The sequence below is a fragment of the Hypanus sabinus genome, chromosome X2, assembly GCF_030144855.1.
Source record: "Hypanus sabinus isolate sHypSab1 chromosome X2, sHypSab1.hap1, whole genome shotgun sequence".
Classification (NCBI taxonomy): Eukaryota; Metazoa; Chordata; class Chondrichthyes; order Myliobatiformes; family Dasyatidae; genus Hypanus; species Hypanus sabinus.
In genome coordinates, this window is record NC_082739.1 from 23,220,100 (window position 1) to 23,246,779 (window position 26,680).

General features: G+C 45.3%; 1 protein-coding gene across 1 annotated transcript in view; it reads left to right on the forward strand.

The window, feature by feature from the left end:
* The window catches only part of LOC132385203 (neural cell adhesion molecule 1-like), a 786,620-nt gene extending 760,463 nt beyond the window's left edge, over positions 1-26,157 (forward strand). Inside the window, exon 20 of the mRNA XM_059957108.1 lies at positions 26,074-26,157. Coding sequence (XP_059813091.1) covers positions 26,074-26,118 — 45 coding nt within the window. The 3' untranslated portion in view covers positions 26,119-26,157. The remainder of the gene's footprint in view (positions 1-26,073) is intronic.
* The last annotated feature ends 523 nt before the right edge of the window (positions 26,158-26,680 follow it).

Genomic DNA, 26,680 nt, shown 5'->3' on the forward strand with positions numbered 1-26,680 from the left:
CTGCCATAGCAGCGGAACCATAAGCATTACAACCATTATCAATTACTGATCTAATCATTGCTAGATATATTAAGTACAGTTTCCCGCCCCGCTTCCCAGTCACATCCAGCAATGTTTCTCATAACATTTAAAACTTTCTCACACTTTCCAATTGTTTTATCTATATGAACCCTCCAAGTAAGTCTTTCATCAAACCAAACACCTAAAAACTTGAATACTTTGACTCTTTCTAATGGAGCATCATATAGACCAGGGGTGGGCAAACTTTTTGACTTGAGGGCCACAAAGGGTTCTAAAATTTGACAGGGGGGCCGGACCAGGAGCAGATGGACGGAGTGTTTGGTAATATACCTCATAAGAGAAAATAAAATATCATGGGATATGTAGAAAACATGTGCTTTAATTTCAATTGAAAATGAACAAATGCATTACAACAAAATATCTGTCTTTGAAGTCCCATAGTATTTAGCTATTTATTGAAATGTCTTTTATAACACTGAAAATTAAATGAATAAAATACAGCTTTTTTTAATAGTAACAGTTATTATTTTAAAGCACTGAAAATTCTGTTATCTTTCAAGATATTATCATCATCACTCTCCTCCTGACTGTCTTTATTTCAAAAACGGTAGGAGATGCAGGTCTACTTGTCCTGCTCCTTCTTATTCAATTGTCCCCTGTGCCAAAACTCAACAACGACCCGCACAATGACAGAACAGTGAGAGCACGCCAATATGCGGAGCTCTGTGCTCGCAAATCCCCACAGGCTATCTCCCTTAGCCGGAACGCTGGCTAATTGTGAGCCGGTTCGGATGTGCCAGGAAATGGGTCGCAACAAGGTCACAAAGTAAAGCGCAAATGTGGAGTAATACGCTGCACCTCAACAAAGGTCAATTTATATAGAGTGCGTCATCTATTGGGAAAATGCCAGAATTGCGGGGAAAAAACATTAACAAGGTTTATTAATATAATTTCATCAAGTTCTGCGGGCCGGATTAAAAAGCTTAACGGGCCGCATATGGCCCGCAGGCCGTAGTTTGCCCATGCCTGATATAGACACAATTCAGCCTTCTAAATCTCGTTGTGTTTCAATATATAAACTGACAACTACCTCACCTGGAGCAGATGCAGTTGATTGAGTGACTTCCCTGTCAATTATGCCTGGAGACTGGTAAGAGCTCAGAATTGGTCATGCATTTATTTGTCTTCTGTAACTCAGCCCCACTAAATAAATAAATAGAAACTGCATCTATTGAATTTGGAGTTTGCATTGCCTCATACACTCGGTGGCCACTTTATATACAGGTAATGGTGGTGACCTGTATATGGTCTCGTTAATGCAAATATCTAATCAGCCAATCATGTGGCAGCAATTCAATGCATAAAAGCCTGCAGACATGGTCAAGACCAAGCATTAGAATGTCTAAGTGACATTCACCATGGAATGATTTTTTTTGGTGACAGAATACCTCAGAAACTGAAAATCTCCTGTGATTTTTCACACATAACAGCCTCTAGACCTTCCAGACGATGGTATGGAAAACAAAAAAAAATCCAGAAAGTGGCAGTTCTGTGGGCAAAAATGCCTTGTTAATGAGAGAGGTCAGAGGAGAATGGCCAGACTGGTTCAAGCTGACAGGAAGGTGACAGTAACTCAAATAACCAAGTGGTGAGCATCTCTGAACACACAACGCATCAAACCTTGAAGTGGACGGGCTACAGCAGCAAAAGACCATGAGCAAACATTCAATGGCCACTTTATTAGGTACAGGAGTTTCCTAATAAAGTGAACACTGAATGTAGGAACTCTTTTAAAATAGACTTTGTTTCATGAATGACTGATATAAATGAAATTTGATTATGAATAAGATTGCATAGACTCTGTGGCATAGAATGGGCTACTTAGCTCCACTGGAGATTTCCCCTATCATTGCACATCCAAATCTATCAGCTTTATCGCCCTTTCTTTTATTTGTTTATCTGGACTTCTCTTAAATTCTAATCAGAAAAGATTCTGCAGATGCTGAAAATCTTGAGCAACACACAAAAAGTGCTGGGGGATCTCAACAAGTCAGGTCTCACCTATGGAGGGGAATAAACATTTAGACTGAGACCCTTCATCTCCTCCATGGATGCTGCCTGACTTGTTGAGTTCCTGCAGCATTTTGTGTTTCTTTCCCTTAAATTCTTCTATATTTTTCAACCATTCTCCATGGGAGCGGATTTCACATTCCAACTGCTCTTTGGATGAAGAGATTTCCTTTGAATCTCTGATTGGGTTTATTAGCCTTCATCTTACACAATCAATCCACCTAATATTCCTGCTACAGAGAATGCTTCCTGATATTTACCTTAGGTTTCCAGCATTTGCTGAATTACCCTGGATTGAAAAGATGTGCTGGCATTGCAGAGGGCCCAGAGAAGGTCCACAAGAATGATTCTGGGAACGAAAGGGTTAACACATGAGGAGCATTTGATGGCTCAAGGCCTGTACAGTGTACTTGCTGGAATACAGAAGAATGAAGTGGGGGAGGGGGTCTCATTTAAAACTATTGAATGTTGAAAGGCAAACACAAGGAAATGTGCAGATGCTGCATTGACGACTGCCTTGGCGCTGCCTCCTGCACGCATCCAGAGCTCGTTGACTTCATTAACTTTGCCTCCAACTTTTCACCCTGCCCTCAAATTTACCTGGTCCATTTCCGACACCTCCCTCCCCTTTCTTTATCTTTCTGTCTCCATCTCTAGAGACAGCTTATCTACTGATATCTACTATAAGCCTACAGACTCTCACAGCTACCTGGACTATTCCTCTTCCCACCCTGTCTCTTGCAAAAATGCTCTCCCCTTCTCACAATTCCTCCGTCTCTGCCGCATCTGCTCTCAGGATGAGGCTTTTCATTCCAGGACGAAGGAGATGTCTTCCTTTTTTAAACAAAGGGGCTTCTCTTCTTCCACCATCAACTCTGCTCTCAAACGCATCTCTCCCATTTCCCACACATCTGCCCTCACCCCATCCGCTCGCCACCCCACTCGGGATAGGGTTCCCCTTGTCCTCACGTACCACCCCACCAGCTTTCGGATCCAAAGTATAATTCTCCGTAACTTCCGCCAACTCCAACGGGATCCCACTACCAAGCACATCTTTCCCTCCCCCCCTTTTGGCTTTCCGCAGGGATCGCTCCCCACATGACTCCCTTGTCCATTCATCCCCCCCATCCCTTCCCACTGATCTCCCTCCTGGCACTTATCCTTGTAAGCGGAACAAGTGCTACACCTGCCCTTACACTTCCCCCCTCACCACCATTCAGAGCCCCAGACAGTCCTTCCAGGTGAGGCGACACTTCACTTGTGAGTCGGCTGGTGTGGTATACTGTGTCCGGTGCTCCTGGTGTGGCCTTTTATATATTGGTGAGACCCAACGCAGACTAGGAGATCGTTTTGCTGAACACCTACGCTCGGTCCGCCAGAGAAAGCAGGATCTCCCAGTGGCCACACATTTTAATTCCACGTCCCATTCCCATTCTGATATGTCTATCCACGGCCTCCTCGACTGTCAAGATGAAGATACACTCAGGTTGGAGGAACAACATCTTATATACCGGCTGGGTAGCCTCCAACCTGACGGCATGAACATTGACTTCTCTAACTTCCGTTAATGCCCCTCCCCCCTTCTTACCCCATCCCTGATATATTTAGTTTATTTCCCCCTCCCTTTCTTTTCTCTCTGCCCATCACTCTGCCTGTTCTCCATCTCCCTGTGGTGCTCCCCTCCCCCTTTCTTTCTCCCTAGGCTTCCCATCCCATGATCCTTTCCCTTCTCTAGCTCTGTATCCCTTTTGCCAATCACCTTTCCACCTCTCAGCTTCACCCCACCCCCTCCGGTCTTCTCCTATCATTTCGCATTTCCCCCTCCCCCCACTACTTTCAAATCTCTTACTATCTTTCCTTTCAGTTAGGCCTGACGAAGGGTCTCGGCCCGAAACGTCAACAGTGCTTCTCCCTATAGATGCTGCCTGGCCTGCTGTGTTCTACCAGCATTTTGTGTGTGTTGCTCGAATTTTGAAAGGTCTAGATAGAATGGATGTGGAGAGGATGTTTCCTGTGTGGAAGAGTTTAGGATTAGAGGGCACAGCCTCAGAACAGAGAGACATCCATCTTGAACAGAGATGAGGAGGAATTTCTTTAGCCAGAGGGTGGTGAATCTGTGGAATTCATTGCAACAAATGGCTGTAGAGGCCAACTCATTTGGTATATTTAATGCAGAGGTTGATAGATTCTTGATTAGTAAGAGCAGTGGTCCCCAACCTCCGGGCCGCAAAGCATGCAGGGATGCAGCAGTAGCCGGAATGCATCCAGCACATCTTTAAGAAAAAAAGCCAAAATGAACAAGTTAATTAATTAGGTGCTGCCTCGTGCTGATCTGCCTCTGATCTGGGCTGACATTTACATGCCGGGCAGCACCTAATTAATTAGCTTGTTTATTTCGGCTTTTTTTCTTAAAGATGTGCTGGGTGCGTTCCGGCTACTGCTGCATCCCTGCATGCTTTGCGGCCCGGTATGGGTCCGCGGCCCGGAGGTTGGGGACCACTGAGTAAGAGTATTCAAGGTTATGTGGAGAGACAGGAGAATGGGGTTGAGAGGGATAATAAATCAGCCATGATGGAATGACAGAGCAGACTGGATGGCATACTCCTATGTTGAATAGTCTTACGATCTTATTTCTAGCACCTGCAGAATCCCACACAAATTACTGCATGAATGCAGTTGGTCAGGCAGCATCAATAGAATGAATCAAAAGTTAATGTTTTGTGCCAACACCGATGCTGCTTGGCCTGCTGAGTTCTTTGTGTGTATTGCAATAGTTTTCAACCATCTGCAGAAACTTCTGTGTGAATGTTTTTTTGTGTGTGAATCAGAGGTCACCATCTGACATAAAAGATGTCCATTTAAGGCCATAATGGGATGGTAGTGTAGTGGTTAGCACAAAATTCTACAGTACCAGTGACCCTTGTAGAATTCCCACTTCATTCTGTAAGGGGTGTGTATGTTCTCCCTGTGAACTTGCAAGTTTCCTCCGAGTGCTCTGGTTCCCTCCCACATTCCAAAGATGTACTATTTGGTAGGTTAATTGGCCATTGTAAACTGTCCTGTGATTAGACTAGGATTAAATCAGGGGTTGCTGGCTGATCTGTCTTGAAGGGCCAGAAAGGCCTATTCCGCGCTATATCTCAATAAATAAAATAAATACATCTTTTCTTTCTCAGAGTGTTGAGAGTCTTTGGAACTTTCTATCTCAAGAGACAGTGGAATCAATATTTGAATGACTTTAAAGCAGAAATTGATCTAGCAAATTTCTACAGATGTACCGTGGAGAGCATTCTAACTGGCTGCATCACCGTCTGGTATGGGGTCACTGCACAGGATCTGAAAAGGCTGCAAAGTGTAGCAAATACAGCCAGTTCCATCACAGGCACGAGCCTCCCCAGGACATCTTCAAAAAGGTGGCATCCATCATTAAGGACCCCCCTCACCCAGGACATGCTTCATTGTTACCATCAGGGAAAAGGTCCAGGAGCCTGAAGACACACATTTAACATTTTAGGAACAGCTTCTTCCCCTCCGCCATCAGACTTCTGAATGGACATCAAACCAGCCCATGAACACTACCTTGTTATTTTTGGTTCTCTTTTTGCATTAATTAATTAATTTAATATTTTTATATTTATTTATTATTGTAATTTATAGTTTTTTATGTATTGCAATGTACTGCTGGTACAAAACAACAAATTTCGCGACATATGCCAGTGATATTAAACTTGATTCTGATCTGAACCTGATATGCAAGTGAGTGTGTTAGGTAATTGTCAGGCATGAGGCATCTTTTAAGGATTATGGAGTAGGGATGGCAAGTACGAATACTACAAAAATCCAAAGTCTTTAAAAATAAACCTCCTTAAATGTAAAGTAAAAGCAGTAATCAGTTTTGAAATGAAATGTTGTTTACTGAGCACCTCTAGTTGGTGTAGAGGGCTGGCTCCAGGAATATACACAAGATGCTGGTGGAACACAGCAGGCCAGGCAGCACCTATAGGGAGAAGCACTGTTGATGTTTCGGGCCGAGACCCTTCGTCAGTCCTACAGTGCTTCTCCCTATAGATGCTGCCTGGCCTGCTGCGTTCCACCAGCATTTTGTGTGTGTGTGTTGCTTGAATTTCCAGCATCTGCAGATTTCCTCGTGTTTTCAGGAATATACAACTGGAAAACAGTGATAAAACTGATCCGCCCTGAAACATGCCTTAAGTAACAGGAATATACATTGAACAATGTGCTAATAACAGGACCATTCATCTATTGTTTACCCCTCTGTAGTTTCAATGGGACAGATTTAAAATGTCCTACACCCAATGGTTTCACTAGTAAACAAGGTTATCAGTTGAAGCTAAATAATGTACAGGTTTTATTTCCTGAAGACTGGTTCCCTTTTTAGTTACACAAACACGTGAAAATCTGCAGATGCTGGAAATCCAAAGCAACCCACACAAAACCCTCAAGGATTCTATCCATAATTTCATAACCCCAGAATGATCCCTAATAGTATCTTCTGCCTGATGGAAGAGGGAAACATAGAAAACCTACAACACAATACAGGCCCTACGGCCCACAAAGTTGTGCCAAACATATTCTTACCTCAGAAATTACCTAGGGTTACCCATAGCCCCCTATTTTTCTAAGCTCCATGTCTTAAAAGACCCTCTGGTTTCTGCCTCCACCACTGCCACTGGCACCCCATTCCATGCACTCACCACTTTCTGTGTAACAAACTTACCCCTGACATCTTCTCTATACCTACTTCCAAGCACCTTAAAACTATGCCCTCTCATGCTAGCTATTTCAGCCCTGGGATAAAGCCCCTGACTATCCACACTATCAATGCCTCTCATTATCTTGTACAACTCTATCAGGTCACCTCTCATCCTCATTTACTCCAAGGAGAAAAGGCTGAGTTCACTCAACCTATTCTCATAAGGCATGCTCCTCAATCCAGACAACATCCTTGTTAATCCCCTCTGCATCCTTTCTATGACTTCCACATCCTTCCTATAGTGAGGTGACCAGAACACAGCACAGTACTCCAAGTGGGGTCTGACAAGGGTCCTATATAGATTCAACATTACCTCTTGGCTCTTAAACTCAATCCCACAGTTGATGAAGGCCAATGCACCGTATGCCTTCTTAACCACAGAGTCAACCTACGTAGCAGCTTTGAATGTCCTATGGACTCGGACCCCAAGATCCCGCTGATCCTCCACACTGCAAAGAGTCTTACTTTGTATTTTCCTTAAATGCTATTTTCCACCATCATATTTGACCTACCAAAATGAACTACTTCACACTTATCTGGGTTGAACTCCATCTGCCACTTCTCAGCCCAGTTTTGCATCCTATCAATGTCCGGCTGTAACCTCTGACAGCCTTCCACACTATCCACAACACCTCCAACCTTTGTATCATCAGCAAATTTACTAGCCCATCCCTCCACTTCCTCATCCAGGTCATTTATAAAAATCACGAAGAGTAGAGGTCCCAGAACAGATCCCTGAGGCACTCCACTGGTCACCGGCCTCCATGCAGGATATGACCCATCTACAACCACTCTTTGCCTTCTGTGGGCAAGCCAGTTCTGGATCCACAAAGCAATGTCCCCTTGGATCCCATGCCTCCTTACTTTCTCAATAAGCCTTGCATGGGGTACCTTATCAAATGCCTTGCTGAAATCCATATACATGACATCTACTGCTCTTTCTTCATCAATGTGTTTAGTCACATCCTCAAAAAAATTCAATCAGGCTCGTAAGGCACGACTTGCCTTTCACAAAGCCATGCTGAATATTCCTAATCATATTATGCCACTCCAAATGTTCATAAATCCTGCCTCTCAGGATCTTATCCATCAACTTACCAACCACTGAAGTAAGACTCACTGGTCTATAATTTCCTGGGCTATCCCTACTCCCTTTCTTGAATAAGGGAACAACATTCGCAACCTTCCAATCCTTCGGAACCTCTCTTGTCCTCATTAATCATGCAAAGATCATCACCAGAGGCTCAGCAATCTCCTCCCTCACTTCCTACAGTAGCCTGGGGTACATCCCATCCGGTCCCGGTGACTTATCCAATTTGATGCTTTCCAAAAGCTCCTGCACATTCTCTTCCTTAATGTCTACATGCTCAAGCTTTTCAGTCCACTGCAAGTCATCCCTACAATCACTAAGATCCTTTTCCGTTGTAAATACTGAAGCGAAGTGTTCATTCTCTGCTATCTCCTCCAGTTCCACTCTCACGATTGGTTCAATAAGGGAGAATGTCTGGGGAGGGTGGGGTCTTCAATAATAAGACCATAAGACCTTTAGATAGAGGAGAAGAGTTAGGCGATTTGGCCCATTGAGTCTGCTCTGCCATTTCAAAATGGCTGATCATTTTTTCCTCTCAGCCCCAATCTCCTGTCTTCTACCCATATCCCTTCATGCCCTGACTAATCAAAAATCTCTGCCTTAAATATACCCAATGATTTGGCCTCCATAGCCTGCTGTGGCAACGAATTCTACAGACTCACCACTCTCTATCTAAAGCAATTCCTCTCCATTCTAAAAGGATGCCCCTCTATTCTGGTCTTAGATTCTCCCACCAGAGGAAACATCCTCTCCACATCAACTCTATCAAGGGCTTACAACATTCAAAAGGTTTCAATGCGATCCTCAGTTCATTCTTTTAAATTCCAGTGAGTACAGGCTCAGAGCCATTAAATGCTCCTCACTTGATAAGCCTTTCAGCCTTTCAATCCCAGAATAATTTTCGTAAACCTCCTCTGAATCCTCTCCAATGTCTACATATCCTTTCTTAGATAAGGGCCCTAAACACCTCACAATACTCCAAGTGAGGCCTCACCAGTGCTTTATAAAGCCTTAACATTACATCCTTACTTTTATAATCTAATCCTCTTGAAATGAATGCTAACATTGCATTTGCCTTCCTCACCACAGGCTCAACCTGCAAATTAACCATAAGGGAATTGTGCATGAGGACTCCAAATTCCCTTTGCACCTCAGGTTTTTGAATTTTCACTCCATTTAAAAAATAGTTAATGCTTTTATTTCTAAGGCTACATCCACACTACGCCAGATAAATCCATAACTGAAGCTTTTTCTCTTCGTTTTTACCCTCCGTCCACACTAAAATGGTGTTTTCGTCCCCCAAAACCGGAGCTTTTCAGAAATGCTTTCCAGGGTGGGTTACTTTTGAAAACGCTGCTCGGGCAGATCAGTGTGGACGGCGTAACCGGAGACTTCTGAAAACGCTGACAGACGGCAGCGTGCTACTTCATTGTTTTCTTGAACGCAACCTAACAATTTCAGAACAGACAGCAAAGAGACTGAAGCCAGAAGAGTTAGAAATGTACTCACCAAATACTTTGACCCATAACTTACTGAATAAATAAGTATACTGTACTCTCTTTGCCCTGTTTTCTGTTCTTGCTTGTATGAAGGTGGTTTATCTATTTATGCAAGTACTTCTCTGACAATAGATATGTAACAGCTTAATGTAACATTGTATGGAAATACAAGATAACACTGATGCAGTGTTTTATACATTTAACAAGGTGCTTTATTAATGCAACAGAGTTAGTCAGTTTTTCGATGTTTGTCGTCAGCCGGGTCAATCTGTCCGTGAACTCCCTGTCGGTTGCTGCTGTATGCTCCAGTATTTGTTTTTTTTAGTTTTAAGTTCTCCTGCATGAGAGTCAACAGCTGTCCATTGTTTTAAGTTCTTCCAGTCTGTAACTACACAAGCGCGCAATTTTACAGCGAGATTCGACACCAAAAATGTCGCTTGTTTTCGGTAGATGTGTCCTGCGCATGCGCAGCAGGAGGAGATTCGCTGAAGTCTCCGTTTCAATGTGGATAGAGATATTTTATAGACTTAGTGTGGATGCCTATCATTTTTACACGAAACCGGCATTTTCAAAATTATCCGGTCTAGTGTGGACGTAGCCTATATCTGCTAGTTATCTGCATTGGGCATTTTCAGTAACTGTGAACACCTAATACTGCATTTGGTTATTGTTTTCCCATTACTACTGGCTGGGTACCACTTATCCAAAATGTCTGGGGCTAGAGGTGATTTTGGAGATATTTGGTTTTTGGAATATCTAATGAGATAGCTTGGGATAGCCATAATTTCTGACTCTGAATTCATGTGCTAATGGTGAGCACCTTGTTCATCACACATACAGTACTGTGCAAAAGTCTTAGGCACATATGTATGGCTAGGGTGTCTAGGACTTTTACACAGTACTGTACCATATTTGTCAAAGTGCAGCAGAGAGTGAATTTGTAAATCTAGCAGGAGCAAAGGATGTTGGGATTGGCGAGGGTGGAGTGCCACATGAGGGGTGTGGGACAGACAACAGAGAAGGAGTGCCAGGTGCAGGGTGTGACACAGGTGCAGACACACCCAACCCTGAGTCACCAGGCAAGGTCATATGATTCCAGACAGTTGGTTTATTGATCATTACACAATGTCTCTGGTGCTCCCACTCCCTTCCCTTTCCCAACTATGATTCCCCTCTCTCTGCCCCCTTCCCACTCTCAGTCCACAATAGAGACCCATATCAGGATCAGGTTTATCATCACTCACATAGGTCATGAAATTTGTATTTTTTAGTGGGAGCACTACAATGCTATACATAAAATTACTAAAGTACTGTGCAAAAGTCTTAGGCTCCCTTGCTATATACCTGTGCCTAAGACTTTTGCATAGTACTGTATTAATTGACACAGCTGTTCAGTGTGTTAAGTTTCCATCAGCAATGATCATGGCAAACTCATCAATTAATTTTTTTGTTTGCTTCATGATCAGCAGCCACTTTCTCACCACAAATTTTTAAAAAGTGAATGCCGAGCCTTCTCTTAAATTTCTGCAACCAGCCTGCTGAATATTCACAATTACACTACCTTCAGTTTTCAATTCACTGCGATAGACCTTTGCTTGTTTCCTGATCAGCAAGTGGCATATGTTCACTCTGACACTGATGAATCCATTCTTTCACTACATCTTGGGGTCTTCATTTTTCGCCTTATGCAGTGATTTTTTTTTTATTTTTCATTAACGTCTGTCCATTACATATGTGAGATGACTTCTCAGAACTGTCTGTGGTGTGCTGAGACCTGCACATCGACTTGGGAACCTTCCCAGCGCCTTGTGGAATTTTACATTTTCCATGTCACTGCTCAAAAAAAAAATTCAGATTTTGGAATTTCAGATAAGGGGTGCTCAACCTGTACCTCCATGTACTGATGTGATGAAATGATCTGGAGGGATGGTGTGCAAGACAAAGTCTTCACTGTACCTTGGTACATGTGACAATATAAACTAACTTCAGATTCATTTATTTATCACATGTACATTAAAACATACAATGAAATGCATTGTTTGCTTTAATAACCAACGCAACCTACGGACAGCCCGCAAGTGATGCCACACATACTGGAGTCAGCATGGCATGCTCACAATGCTCAGCAGAACAACACAATCAACAACAATAAGAGAACAACAGGAACAAAGCAACAACAAACCAATTGTTTTCTTGCTCCCTCAACTTACCATTGCAGTGTGGACTGACTGATTTCTTCAATGTTCATTGTTATAGAATTGATGGGCTGAATGGTCTTCTCTTCTATGGTTTTGTATACAGATGGCACAATCTGGTCACCGCTTCTGTGTACGACTACTATGTGTACAGTGATTAGACACAACATTACCTCCTGTATCTATTAAAAGTGGCTATTGAGTGTATGTTTGTGCTCTTCTGCTTCTATAGCCCATCCACTTCAAGGTTCAATGTATTATACGTTCAGAGATGCTCTTCTGCACACCACTGCTGCAATGTGTGGTTATTTGAGTTACTGTGGCTTTCCTGTCAGCTTGAACCAGTCTGGCCATTCTCCTCTGCCCTCTCTCATTAACAAGGCATTTTCGCCCACAGGGCTGCTGCTCACTGGATGTTTCTTGTTTTTCACATCATCCTCAGTAAACTCTTGAGACTGCTGTGCATGAGAATCCCAGGAGATCAGCAGTTTCTGAGAAACAGTACTCAAACCACTGCTTCTGGCTGATGCACCATCAATAACTCTCAGAGATGGGAGGCGAATGATAGGCTTTTATTAGCAGCAAGAGACCACGATTAGCAACAAGAGACCACCACATAACATCCTGGAGACTGAGGGAGGAGCAGTGCCTCCAATCGCCTTTATACCGGGGTCTGTGGGAGGAGCCACAGGAGCAGTCAGCGGAGGGGCATGTCCAAACAGGTATATGTAGTTCACCACACTGACACTAACAATCATTCCATGATCAGAGTCACCATTTCATCCCCATAAGGTCGCATTTCTTCCCCATTCTAATGTTTGGTCTGAACAACAACTGAATCTCTTGTCCATGTTTGCATGTACTTAAGCACTGAATTGCTGCCCCAGGATTGGCTGATTAGATGCTTGTATTAATGAGCACTCAAAGTGACCACTGAGTGGACCACTTTACTTCTGCACTTTGATGTGTGCATTAAACTTAGCATGAAGTAAACCACAAAAGAAGTGACCAGAATACTAAGCTAGATTGTATGTCTATTATATATTTCACGAAGCTGCATGCAGCAGACATCTATACATTATAGCTGGGCTGAACAACAAACACACTGTACACATCACAGAGAGAAGAGAATTAACAATTTGGGAAGATTTCACAATGAAACATTGTCTAGGTGATAATTTTTCTTCCAAAAGATCATTTGTAAATAAAGAAGAGCAAAATAAAACATCTGTAAAAACCCTTTTATGGTTGAGCATTCACCGGAAGGTTGTGAACAGTAACATAAATGATGACTAATGTAATTAAAACGATTCCAAATGCAGATCCTACTACGTTTAATCTCTTGGCAATGTCAGAGGCTCCCTTGGCTTCTTCTATGTTTCCTTGATTGAGGGCTCCATTAGCCTGAAAGTACAGATTTAAAAAAACCTGAATCATAGATGATGCTATTTAAATATCTGCCTCCACTGCATTTGTGCCAAGATGCTGATTACCTCTACAATATAAGCTAATCAGTAAATATGATGCCAATTTGTTATTCTGATCTGGCCTCACATTGTGATCCAAATAATCCCTGATTTGTGTTTCATTTGCTTCAATTTTCTTCGTACCTTCCCTGCAGGTGGTGACTTTTTGCAGAAGCATTTGTCGTACTTGTTGATGAACCTCTGAAACTGACAGGAATTAACTTAGTCCTGATGAAGGGCCCCGGCCCGAAATGTTGATTGCTTATTCCTCTCCATAGATGCTGCCTGACTTGCTGAGTTACTCCGACACTTTGCGTGTGTTGCTTTGTGACCGTGAGGGTTTAAGCTAATTAGGAAAGGGGATGGGAACCAAAGTGATAGGGATGGGGCAATTGCTTTACAAGTTGATGCATTGTGTATTGAGAATGTGAGGAAGGACAGGTGGATGATAGGGCAAAATTGCAGTCAGTGGAATGAGGTGAAGTGTAACACGGGACAAAATTGAAATGGGTGATGAATACAAGACTGAAGGTATTATATTTTAATGCACACAGTCTACGGAATAAAGTAACAATTTTGTGGAGCAGTTAGAGATGGGCAGGTATGACATTGTGGGCATTGCTGAGTTGTGACTAAAAGAATTTCAGGATGTATATTGCATACATTCCTCTGACATTAAATGTACCTATTGAACCTATTGAAGAAGATCATAGCTGGGACGTTAACATCCAAGAATACAACTTGTATTGAAAGGACAGGCAGAGAGGGCGGGGTGGCTTTGTTGGCAGAATCCTTGTGGGTTGGGTTAAGAAACTGCAAGGGTAAACAGACCCTGATGGGAGTTGTATACAGGCCTCTGAATAGGAGCCAGGATGTGGGCTACAAATTACACTGGGAGATGGAAAAAGCATGTAAAATGGGAAATGATATGATTGTCATGAGGGATTCCAATCTGCTGGTTAATTGGGAAAATCAGGTTGATGCTGGATCCCAAGAGAATGAATTTGTAGAATCTCTACAAAATGGCATTTTAGAGAAGCTAAAAAGGGATGAAATGATTTAAGGTTGGTCATGACTAGACTGAACTCCTGCCTCAGCAAGGACCTGGACCCATTGTAATTTGCTTATTGCTTCAATAGGTCAATGGCAGATGCAATCTCAATGGCTCTTCACACAACTTTAGACCACCTAAACAACACAAACACCTATATAAAGATGCTGTTCTTCGACTACAGCTCAGTATTTAATACCATCATTCCCACAGCAGACAAAGGAACACATACCAATCCTCATAGAGGGATCAGAAGTGGAGAGAGTGAGCAGTTTCAAGATCTCTGAGGACCTAACCTGGTCCCAGCATATCAATGCAGTTATAAAGAAGGCAAGACAGCGGCTATACTTCATTAGGAGTTTGAAGAGATTTGGCATGTCAACAAATACACTCAAAAACTTCTATAGATTACCATGAAGAGCATTCTGACAGGCTGCATCACTGTCTGGTATGGGGGGGGAGGGGGACTACTGCACAGGACCAAAAGAAGCTGCAGAAGGTTGTAAATTTAGTCGGCTCCATCTTGGGTACTAGCCTGCAAAGTACTCAGGACATCTTCAAGGAGCAGCGTCTCAGAAAGACAGCGTCCATTATTAAGGACCTCCAGCACCCAAGGCATGCCCTTTTCTCACTGTTACCATCAGGTAGCAGGTACAGAAGCCTAAAGACACACACTCAGCGATTCAGGAACAGCTTCTTCCCCTCCGCCATCAGGGAGGATGTACAGGAGCCTGAAGACACACACTCAGCGATTCAGGAACAGCTTCTTCCCTCTGCCATCAGGGAGGAGGTACAGGAGCCTGAAGACACACACTCAGCGATTCAGGAACAGCTTCTTCCCCTCCGCCATCAGGGAGGAGGTACAGGAGCCTGAAGACACACACTCAGCGATTCAGGAACAGCTTCTTCCCTCTGCCATCAGGGAGGAGGTACAGGAGCCTGAAGACACACACTCAGCGATTCAGGAACAGCTTCTTCCCCTCTGCCATCAGGGAGGAGGTACAGGAGCCTGAAGACACACACTCAGCGATTCAGGAACAGCTTCTTCCCCTCCGCCATCAGGGAGGAGGTACAGGAGCCTGAAGACACACACTCAGCGATTCAGGAACAGCTTCTTCCCTCTGCCATCAGGGAGGAGGTACAGGAGCCTGAAGACACACACTCAGCGATTCAGGAACAGCTTCTTCCCCTCTGCCATCAGGGAGGAGGTACAGGAGCCTGAAGACACACACTCAGCGATTCAGGAACAGCTTCTTCCCCTCCGCCATCAGGGAGGAGGTACAGGAGCCTGAAGACACACACTCAGCGATTCAGGAACAGCTTCTTCCCTCTGCCATCAGGGAGGAGGTACAGGAGCCTGAAGACACACACTCAGCGATTCAGGAACAGCTTCTTCCCCTCCGCCATCAGGGAGGAGGTACAGGAGCCTGAAGACACACACTCAGCGATTCAGGAACAGCTTCTTCCCCTCCGCCATCAGGGAGGAGGTACAGGAGCCTGAAGACACACATTCAGCGATTCAGGAACAGCTTCTTCCCCTCCGCCTTCAGGGAGGAGGTACAGGAGCCTGAAGACACACACTCAGCGATTCAGGAACAGCTTCTTCCCCTCCGCCATCAGGGAGGAGGTACAGGAGCCTGAAGACACACACTCAGCGATTCAGGAACAGCTTCTTCCCCTCCGCCATCAGGGAGGAGGTACAGGAGCCTGAAGACACACTCAGCGATTCAGGAACAGCTTCTTCCCCTTTGCCATCAGGGTGGAGGTACAGGAGCCTGAAGACACACACTCAGCGATTCAGGAACAGCTTCTTCCCCTCTGCCATCCAGTTCCTAAAAGGACATTGAACCCTTGAACATTACCTCACTTTTTTAATATATATTATTTCTGTTTGATGCACAATTTTTAATCTATTATATATATGTATAGTAATTTATTATTTATTATTTTATTTAGTTTTTCTTCTTCTATATTATGCACTGCATTGAACTGCTGCTAAATTAACAAATTTCATGACACATGCCAGTGATAATAAACAATTCTAATTCTGATTCTGACTTTACTTGTGGTTGAGCCTGCTTCGAGAAAGACAATTTTGGATTGGATATTGTGTAAGGAACCAGATTTGAGTAGGGAGCTCAGGTAAAGGAATCCTTCGGAGACAGTAATTATAATATTGTAGCGATGTGCTACACACAGCGTGGAAATAACGACATGCAGTCGGTAAGTCGTTTCAAGACTAGTTTATTCAAACTTCGCGGCGCTGGCATTTAAATCCCCAGCGCCCGCCCTCTCCAGGCGGAAATGACGTCAGAGGTGCATTACCAAAGTCTCTCCCAGCACGCTGGCTATTTGTGAGCCGATTCGCCTGCGCAGAAAGTGGGTCGCCACATAACCCCCCCCCCCCCCCCCCCAGAACTGGCGATACACCCCCCAATGTCCACAGTCTGGATCAGCTTCTGTTTGGGAGGTCTGCCTCTGTGCCGCAGTGCCTGAACCTCGACCGGCTGCGCCAAGTCCACATGGGCTGGTTTGAGTCGGTCCACCATGAAAACCTCCTCTGTCCCCCCAATGTCCAGAACGTACGTGGACCCATTGTTGTTGATCACCTTGAATAGCCCCTCGTAGGGCCGCTGTAGCGGTGCACGGTGTCCGCCCCTTCGTGCAAACACAAACTTACAGTTCTGCAGGTCTTTGGGTACATGGGTCGGGGTCCGTCCGTGCTGTGAAGGGGGCCAGGTTGCCAAGCCTTTCGCGTAGCCTGTCCAGGACTGCTGCGGGTTCTTCCTCTTGCCCCCTTGGAGCTGGTATGAACTCTCCTGGGATGGCCAGGGGCGCGCCATACACCAACTCGGCCGACGAGGAGTGCAGATCCTCTTTGGGTGCTGTGTGGATTCTGAGCAGGATCCAGGGAAGCTGGTCCACCCAGTTAGGTCCTCTCAGGCGGGCCATGAGAGCCGACTTCAAGTGACGGTGTAAGTGTTCCACCAGTCCGTTCGACTGTGGGTGGTAGGCAGTAGTGTGCGTTCCCAACAGGCTGGCCACAGCTGACCACAGGCTGGAGGTGAACTGGGCGCCTCTGTCGGAGGTAATGTGGGCCGGTACCCCAAAGCATGCTACCCAGGTTGCGATCAGTGCTCGGGCGCAGGAATCGGCAGGTGTGTCAGTGAACGGGACCGCCTCTGGCCACCTCGTGAACCGGTCTACCATAGTTAGGAGGTACCGCGCTCCTCAGGACACTGGTAGGGGGCCCATGATATCCACGTGAATGTGGTCGAACCTCCGGTGGGTGGGTTCGAACTGCTGCGGAGGGGCTTTAGTGTGCTGCTGCACCTTGGCTGTTTAGCACTGAGTGCACGTTCTGGCCCATTCACTGACCTGCTTGCAAAGTCCGTGCCATGCGAACTTGCTGGAGACCAGCCGGATGGTTGTTCTGATAGATGGGTGCACCAAACCTTGTATGGAGTCGAAAACTCGCCGCCTCCAGGCTGCCGGGACGATGGGGCGAGGTTGCCCGGTAGCCACGTCGCACAGGAGGGTCCTATCACCTGGGCCTACGAGAAAGTCCTGCAGCTGCAAACCCGAGACTGCGGTCCTGTAGCTGGGCATCTCGTCGTCTGCCTGCTGTGCCTCCACCAGTGCTGCATAGTCCACTACCAGGGACAGGGCCTGGACAGCTGGTCTGGAGAGTGTGTCTGCCACGACGTCCTTTCCCGAGACATGCTGGATGTCTGTCGTGTACTCGGAAATGTAGGACAGATGTCGCTGCTGGTGAGCCGACCAGGGATCGGACACCTTCGTGAACGCAAAGGTCAATGTTTTGTGGTCCGTGAACATGGTGAACGGCCTGCCTTCTAAGAAGTACCTGAAATGCCGGATTGCCAGATACAGTGCCAACAGCTCCCGGTCGAAGGCACTGTACTTGAGTTCGGGTGGTCGTAGGTGCTTGATGAAGAACGCCAGGGGTTGCCAGCGCCCCTCGATGAGCTTCTCCAGCATCCCATCGACTGCTGTGTCGGATGCGTCCACCGTGAGTGCGGTCAGAATGTCCGTTCTGGGGTGCACCAGCATCGCGGCATCTGCCAAGGCTTCCTTGGCTTTAACGAAAGCGGCCGCGGCCTCCTCGTCCCAAGTAATGTCCTTGCCTTTACCCGACATCAGGGTGTACAAAGGGTGCATGATACGGGCTGCTGAGGGGAGGAAACGGTGGTAGAAGTTCACCATACCAACGAACTCCTGCAGGCCTTTGACCGTGTTGGGCCGGGCAAAGTGGCGAATCGCGTCTACCTTGGCGGGCAGAGGTGTTGCCCCGTCTTTGGTAATCCTGTGGCCCAGGAAGTCGATGGTATCAAGACTGAACTGGCATTTGGCTGGGTTGATCGCGAGACCGAAATCACTCAGGCGGGAGTAGAGCTGGCGGAGGTGGGACAGATGCTCCTGACGACAACTGCTGGCTATAAGGATGTTGTCCAAATAGATGAACGCAAAGTCCAGGTCATGTCCCACTGCATCCATTGGCTGCTGGAACGTCTGTGCGGCATTCTTCAGGCTGAACGGCATGCAGAGGAACTCGAACAGGCCGAACGGGGTGATGAGTACTGTTTTGGGGATATCTTCAGGGTGCATCGGGATTTGACGGTATCCCTGGAAGAGGTCTGCTTTGGAAAGATTCTTGCCCCGTGCAGGTTTGCTGCAAAGTCCTGTATGTGCGGCACGGGGTAGCGGTCTGGAGTGGTAGCCTCGTTCAGTCTGCGGTAGTCGCCACATGGTCTCCAACCCTAGGGGGGAGGTCCATGGGCTGTCGGACCTCCGTACGATCCCCAATCCCTCCATCTTCTTGAACTCCTCCTTCACCAGGCAGAGCTTTTCTGGGGGGGAGCCTTCGTGCGCGGGCGTGGAGGGGTGGTCCCTTGGTCGGGATGTGGTGCTGTACCCAGTGTCTGGGTATGGCTGCCGTGAACTGCGGTGCCAGAATCGATGGGAAGCCCACCAGGATTCTGATGAATTCATTGTCTGACAGCGTGATGGAGTCCAGGTGTGGGGCCGGCAACTTGGCTTCACCCAGGGAGAACGTCTGGAAAGTCTCGGCATGTACCAGTCTTTTCCCTTGCAAGTCGACCAGCAGGCTGTGAGCTCGCAAGAAGTCTGCCCCCAGGAGTGGTTGGGCCACCGCGGCCAGTGTGAAGTCCCACGTGAACCGGCTGGCGCCGAACTGCAGCTGCACTGTGCAGGTGCCGTAGGTCCGTATCATGCTGCCGTTTGCGGCCCTCAGGGTGGGTCCTGGCTTCCTGTTGCAGGTGTCGTACCCCGTCGGGGGCAAGACGCTGATCTCCGCTCTGGTGTCGACCAAGAAGCGGCGTCCCGACTGTTTGTCCCAGACGTACAAGAGGCTGTCCTGGTGGCCAGCCGCCATAGTCATTAGCAGCAGCTGGCCCTGGCCCTTGCAGGGGGGGGCGACAACGGCGAGTTTTTGTGCTCCACCGCTGGTGGTAGAAACACCACTGTTCACTGGCCTCCTCACTCCTGCCTCTGTGTTGTGTGCGCCCCCCTGCCAGGCCTGGTCTGGTCTGCTGTTGGGTGCGTGACCTGGTAATCTGACCGATGGACGCCACGCTCTCCCTCTTGGCTTTCCACAGCACGTCTGCCCGGGCCGCCACCTTCCGGGGGTCGCTGAAATCTGCGTCAGCCAGCAGCAGATGTATGTCCTCGGGCAGTTGCTCTAGGAACGCTTGCTCGAACATGAGGCAGGGCTTGTGTCCGTCAGCCAGGACCAGCATCTCGTTCATCAATGCTGGCGGCAGTCTGTCTCCCAAACCGTCCAGGTGAAGCAGGCAGGCTGTGAGAGGCCAAAGGTCCCAATGAGCAGTGCTTTGAATGCTTCATATTTGCCTTCTTCCGGGGGCGACTGTATGAAATCCGCAACCTGGGCGGCCGTCTCCTGGTCAAGGGCGCTCACCATGTGGTAGTAACGTGTGGAATCAGAGGATATCTGCCAAATCTGGAACTGGGCTTCCGCTCGGCTAAACCACACGCGTCCAGAAAGTTGGCAGCTTTAGTGAAGCTGCGTGAACAGATGAAGAGTCGGTCATCTTTGGTCCAAATCCCGTTTGGACCGTCGGGGTCACCAATGTAATGATGTGCTGAAGTAACGACACGCAGTCGGTAAGTCGTTTGGAGACTAGTTTATTCAAACTTCGCGGCGCTGGCATTTAATCCCTAGCGCCTGCCCCCTCCGGGCGGAAATGACGTCAGAGGTGCATTACCAGTCTCCCCCTATGAGCCGGTTCGCCTGCGCAGAAAGTGGGTTGCCACAATATGATAGAATTCACCCTGAAGTTTGAGGGGGAGAAGATGAAGTCAGAGGTATAGTGAAGAAAAGGGAATTATGGCAGTATTAGACAGGAGCAGGCCAAGTTGATTGGAAGAGGACACTAGCAGGGATGACAGCAGAAAAGCAATGGCTGGAGTTTCTGGGAGCAATTTGGTAGGCTCAGGATAGTCATATTCCAAAAATGGATGAGTATTCCAAAGAGAGGACATCCCTTGTTGACAAGGGAAGTCAAAGGTAGCGCAAAAGCGAAAGTAAGGGCATATAATAGAGAAAAATTACTGGGATATTCGAGGATTAGGACACTTTTAAAAATCATCTAACTAAAATAACCATAAGGAGAAAAAAGATGAAATATGAAGGGAAACTAGTCAATAACATAAATGAGGATACTGGAAGTTTTTTTCAGATGTTTAAAGAATAAAAACAGAGGTGAGCTCAAAGTGATGCTGGAGCAGTAGTGATAGGGGACAAAAAGTGGCTGGTGAACTCAATAAGTATTTTGCATCAGAGTTCACTATGGAAGACACAGGCAGTATGCCAGAAATTCAAGTGTGTCAGGACGCAGAATTGAGTGTAGTTGCTATTACACTGATCAGCAACTATTCTGTTATTTATTCTTTGTTGAAATGGAGCAATCATGATTACAACTATGATTGGCATCCTGTATCTTTTAGAATTGATTTTAAAGTTCTCCTACTTGTTTTTAAATCTCTCAATGGACTGGTACTGGGGTACATCACTCAATCATTTTCAATTTGTAATCCTGGTTGAGCTCTTGGGTCTTCTTCTGCTGGTCTGTCAAGTTTAAACATTCTCCCCCCAAATATAATGAGCAGGTCAGCTTTTTTGAGCTACGCTCCTAAACTGTGTAATTCAATACGTAAACCTCTAAGGGATACTGACTCAGTTGACAGCTTTAAACACCAGCTCAAAACCAATTTATTTAACCTTGCTTTTAACCAGCATCTTTTTGTTTTTTATTTTAATGTTTGCAATTTCTCTGATTGTAAAGCATTTTGAACTGCATCATTTGTATGAAAAGTACTCATCAAATAAGTCATTATTATTATTATGAGACATAGGAGCAGAATTAGGCCATTCAGCCCCTCAAGTCTACTCCATCATTCATTATGGTTTTTCATAAACCTCTCCCCATTCTCCTGCTGTCTCCCTGTAACCTTTGAAATGCTTACTAATCAAGAACCTATCAACCTCAACTTTAAATATACCCAATGACCCTCCACAGAGGGTGGGGGAAATCTTCCACGGATTCACCAACGATAGCTAAAGAAATTCTTCCTCATATCTGATGTAAAAGGGATGCCCTTCAATTCTGAGGATATGCCCTCTGGTCCTAAACTCCTCATTCAATGTCCACCCTATCTAGCCCTTTAAATATTCGATAGGTTTCAATGAGAACCAGCCCTTATTGCAGCTTTCTGAACTTTGAAAACTGCTGATTTATCTGTCAACCACTTGCACATTTGTCTTGCTGCATACTGGAATGATAGTATTAAAATTCCAGCACCCATGGGTGATTCCAAGAAAGCTGAGCTGCCTATATTGTTTACATGGCTTTCATTAAATCAGGTACACTGTATTCCTCATTTTGTAATTTAAGTACCATCAAGCTGAAGAAAGATAGATGAGCACCATGGAAGTGTAGCACAATTACAGCTCGGATGTTCCGGAGTTTGGAGTTCAATTCCAACGCCGTTCTATAAGGTGTCTCTGTATGTCTTCCCCATGGAATGCGTGGGTTTCCCCCGGGTGCTCCAGTTTCCTGCCACTGTCCAAAGATGTACCGGGAAGATTTATTGGTCGTTGTAAATTGTTCTATGATTAGGATAGGATTAAATTGGGAGTTGCTAGGCAGTGTGGCTCGTTGGGCTGGAAAGGCCTGTTCTGCGCTGTACCTTTGTAAATAAAAATAATTATCAGTGGAACAGCTTCCATTCACATGCAGAAGCTATAATTTATTCAGGTAGAGATACTGAGGAGCTATGCCATTTTTTATACAGCTACCGTCGGGCAGGAGGTACAGAAGCCCTAAGTCCCACACCACTAGGTTTAAGAACAGCGACCATTCATTTCTTGAACCAGCCTGCAAAATCCAAATCACCTCCTCAGTAAAGATCACTTTGAATTAAATGGACTTTGTTTCTTTTTTGTTCAAATTGTGTTTTTTCTTGTAAAAATTGTGTACAATTTATGTACACAAGGAAGTTTTTCACAGCACCTGTGCATACATGTACTTATGCATATGGTAATAAACTCAACTTTGGCTTTGATGTAAAATTATTAAATTATATAAAATGTTGATATTTGAATAGCATTCTGGATGTTAGGATTTGCCTTTTATGGCAGTAGCCATCCTGATATTGAATTAAGGAAGGGGGGCAGTGCACATGCTCCTGTTTACATCAATGGCGAAGAGAATGAGAAGATTGAGAGCTTCAAGTGAACATCACCTGCTCCAAAGATGTCCTGCTCCAACCATGTAGAAAGCATGGCCAAAAAGGTGCACTAATGAACCAGAATCACTGATGTGCAGGACTCAGCAAAAGTCTGAGATATAGATATATATATATAAATTCATGAGATACGTGAGTGATGATAAACCTGATTCTGATATGATTCTCTTTTGTGGACTGAGAGTAGGAAGGGGAATCATGGTTGGGAAAAGGGGAAGGGAAAGGGGAGGGAGCTGAAAGCACCAGAGAGGCATTCGGTAATGAAGAATAAACTAATTGTTTTGAATTGAATGACCTTGCCTGGTATCTCAGGGCTGGGTGTGCCTGCACCCACGCCACCCCTCGCCACTGGCTCTCCTTCTCTGTCACTTGTCACATACCCCTTCTGTGGCACTCCACTCTTGCCATTCCCAACATCCTTTGCTCCTGTATATATGTGCCTAAGATTTTTGCACAGTACTATTTATGTGAAAATTATACCTCAGTGCAGGTGCAGCGTATTACGGCGCCAGTGACCTGGGTTCAAATCTACTGCTGTCTGTAAGGAGTTTGAATGTTCTCCCTATGACCGTGTGGGTTTCCTCTGGGTGCTCCAGTTTCCTCCCATATTCCAAAGATGTACAGGTTAGTAGTTTAATTGGTCACATGGGTGTAATTGGGCAGCCCAGGCTTGATGGGTCAAAAGGGCCATATCCGTGCTGTTTCTCCAAATATGTAAACAGAAGTCACATAAAGTATGACTAACCTTGTAGGAATAAACCAGGGCAGCTATTCCAGATGGGAGACAACAGAAGATGGTGGTGAAAATGGACCAGCCACCTTCTCAGCCTTGGGTTTCTAAGAGTTCTTTGTCTTCAGCATGTGATATTGCTTGGAGGTTCCAGACTCAAAGGCACTAAGTCAGTTCCAGAGTATTGGTGTGACAAGTTGTTCTCTCCAGTGAGTCTTTAACTTAACCTAGCATTCCGACCCTCAAAGAAGAAATGTGCACAAAATATAATTCATGACAGTGTTGTACTCTAAAGTGGGGTTGCTTCAGTCATGATTTATAAACCCCAAGTAATTCCTTTTCATATATTTTTCTGTTTCCTTATATGCATTTTGTATATCTATAAAATGCAATGTTTTATCTCACTGATGGATAAATCTTAAATCATAATAGCAGGGCATATTAATATCACATGGATATAACTGAAATTGGATTTAAAACTACTTTGCCTTAAGCTTTCAACTCATGAAACTTTGTGATCAAGGCAATGAAGCTTGGAAAATCTCACTCAGACTTGGACTATGCGCACTGAAGGGCAAACTTATTTTTAGTTTGATTGTTCAAAGTCAAAGTCAGTCTTTCCATTGCTTGTAAGAAGTTTGCAAGTTCTCCCTGTGATTTCATGGGTTTTGTCTGGGTTTCCTCCCATATTCCAGAGACATACGGGTAAGTAAGTTACATGGGTGTAATTGGGCAACACAGGTTCGTTGGCCCAAATGCTGTATCTCTAAATAACAAATAAAATAAATACTCCCCAGAGGTCTGATAAATGGAATGAAAATTGGGAAATTGTCCATTTTGGCAATAAAAGAGCATCTTATCGGAATGGTGAGAGATTCTGGATCTCTGTGGTGCAGAGAGTGACTAGTTTTCAGACAGGGGTAGATAAGTGAGGGGGAGAAAGATTACTTAGGGATAGGTGAGGTTATAATCCAACCAGCCAGGCATTTTCCCAAACACACTGGAGAGACTGAGTGACCTTCAACTGCTCCTCATTTGGGGCAGCATGGTAGTGCAGTGGTTAACATAACACTGGCACTGGGTTCAATTCTGCCACTCCCTGTAAGGAGTTTGCATGTTCTCCCCGTGACTGCATGGGTTTCCTCTGGGTGATCTGATTTCTTCCCACAGTCCAAAAATCTTTGGGCTAGTCAGTTAATTGGCCACATGGGTGTAATAAGGCGGCATCTTGGGCTCATTGGGCCTGCTATCGTGCTGTATCTCTAAAATAAAATTCATTGTCACATGCACAAGTACGTGTATGGACAGGTGCGATGTAAAACCTACAGAAACATCACAGGTACATAACATCATATAAGCAGCATTCACAAGAAGAACATGAATTAAACATAAACTAAGCACATTTTTATGAGAAACATACAGAACAAACAAAAAAGTCTATTTCTGTGCAAAGTGATCAAAGTAGTTGGATGTTTCAATGGTTCCATTTAATATCAGAGAATGTACATAATATACAACCTGAAGTTCTTACTCTTCTCAGACATCCTAGAAACAGAGGAATGAATGCCAGGAAAACATAGAACCCCAGGTGGTCACAGTAAATTGCTAAACCATAGAGTTTAGGGTTTTGGCAGCAAGGTAGAGTAGCGGTTAATATAACACTTTACAGTACTCCTTGCACTTAACATCAGTAATACCAAAGAATTGATTGTGGACTTCAGGAAAGGTAAGATGAGGGAACACACATCAGTTCTCATGGTGGGATCAGCAGTTGGAAGGGTGAGCAGTTTCAAGTTCCTGGGTGTCCTAGGGATCTAACCTGGGCCCAACATATTGATGCAGTTACAAAGAAGGCATGATAGCAGCTATATTTCATTAGGAGTTTGAGGAGATTTGATATGTTACCAAAGACCCGTGCAAATTTTTACAGATGTACCATGGAGAGCATTCTAACTGGCTGCATCACTGTCTGGTATGGTGGATGGCACTGCACAGGATCGGTAGAAGCTACATAAAGTTGCCAACTCGGTTAGCTCCATTGTGCGAACAAGCCTCACCAGCCTCCAGGACATCTTCAAGGAGTGATGCCTCAAAAATACGGCATTCATCATTAAGGACCTCCATCACTCAGGACATCCCCTCTTCTCATTGATGCCATCAGGGAGGAGGTACAGGAGCCTGAAGGCACACACTCAACATTTCAGGAACAGCTTCTTCCCCTCTGCCATTGGATTTCTGAGAGGACATTGAACCCACAAACACAGCCTCACTACTTTTTTTCTCTTTTTGCACTACGTATTTAAATTAACTTTATATATTTATTTCTCACTGTAATTTACTGCTTTTGTTATTATGTATTTCATTACATACAGGTCAAGTGGTGGCCGCAACAACAACCTGGCACTCAATGTCAGTAAGACGAAAGAGCTGATTGTGGACTTCAGGAAGGATAAGAGGAAGGGTAAGATGAAAGATGATCCTCACAGAGGGATCAGAAGTGGAGAGAGTGAGCAGCTTCAAGTTCCTGGGTGTCAAGATCTCTGAGGATCTAACCTGGTCCAAACACATTAATGTAGTTATAAAGAAGGCAAGACAGCAGCTATACTTTATTAGGAGTTTGAAGAGATTTGGCATGTCAACAAATGCACTCAAAAACCTCTACAGATGTACTATGGAGAGCATTCTGACAGGTGGCATCACTGTCTGGTATGGAGGGACTACTGCACAGGACCGAAAGAAGCTGCAGAGGGTTGTAAATCTAGTCAGCCCCATCTTGGGTACTAGCCTACAAAGTATCCAGGACATCTCCAGGGAGCAGTGTCTCAGAAAGGCAGCGTCCATTATTAATGACGTCTAGCACCCAGAGCATGCCCTTTTATCACTGTTACTATCAGGGAGGAGGTACAGAAGCCTGAAGGCACACACTCAGTGATTCAAGAATAGCTTCTTCCCCTCTGCCATCCAACTCCTAAAGAGACA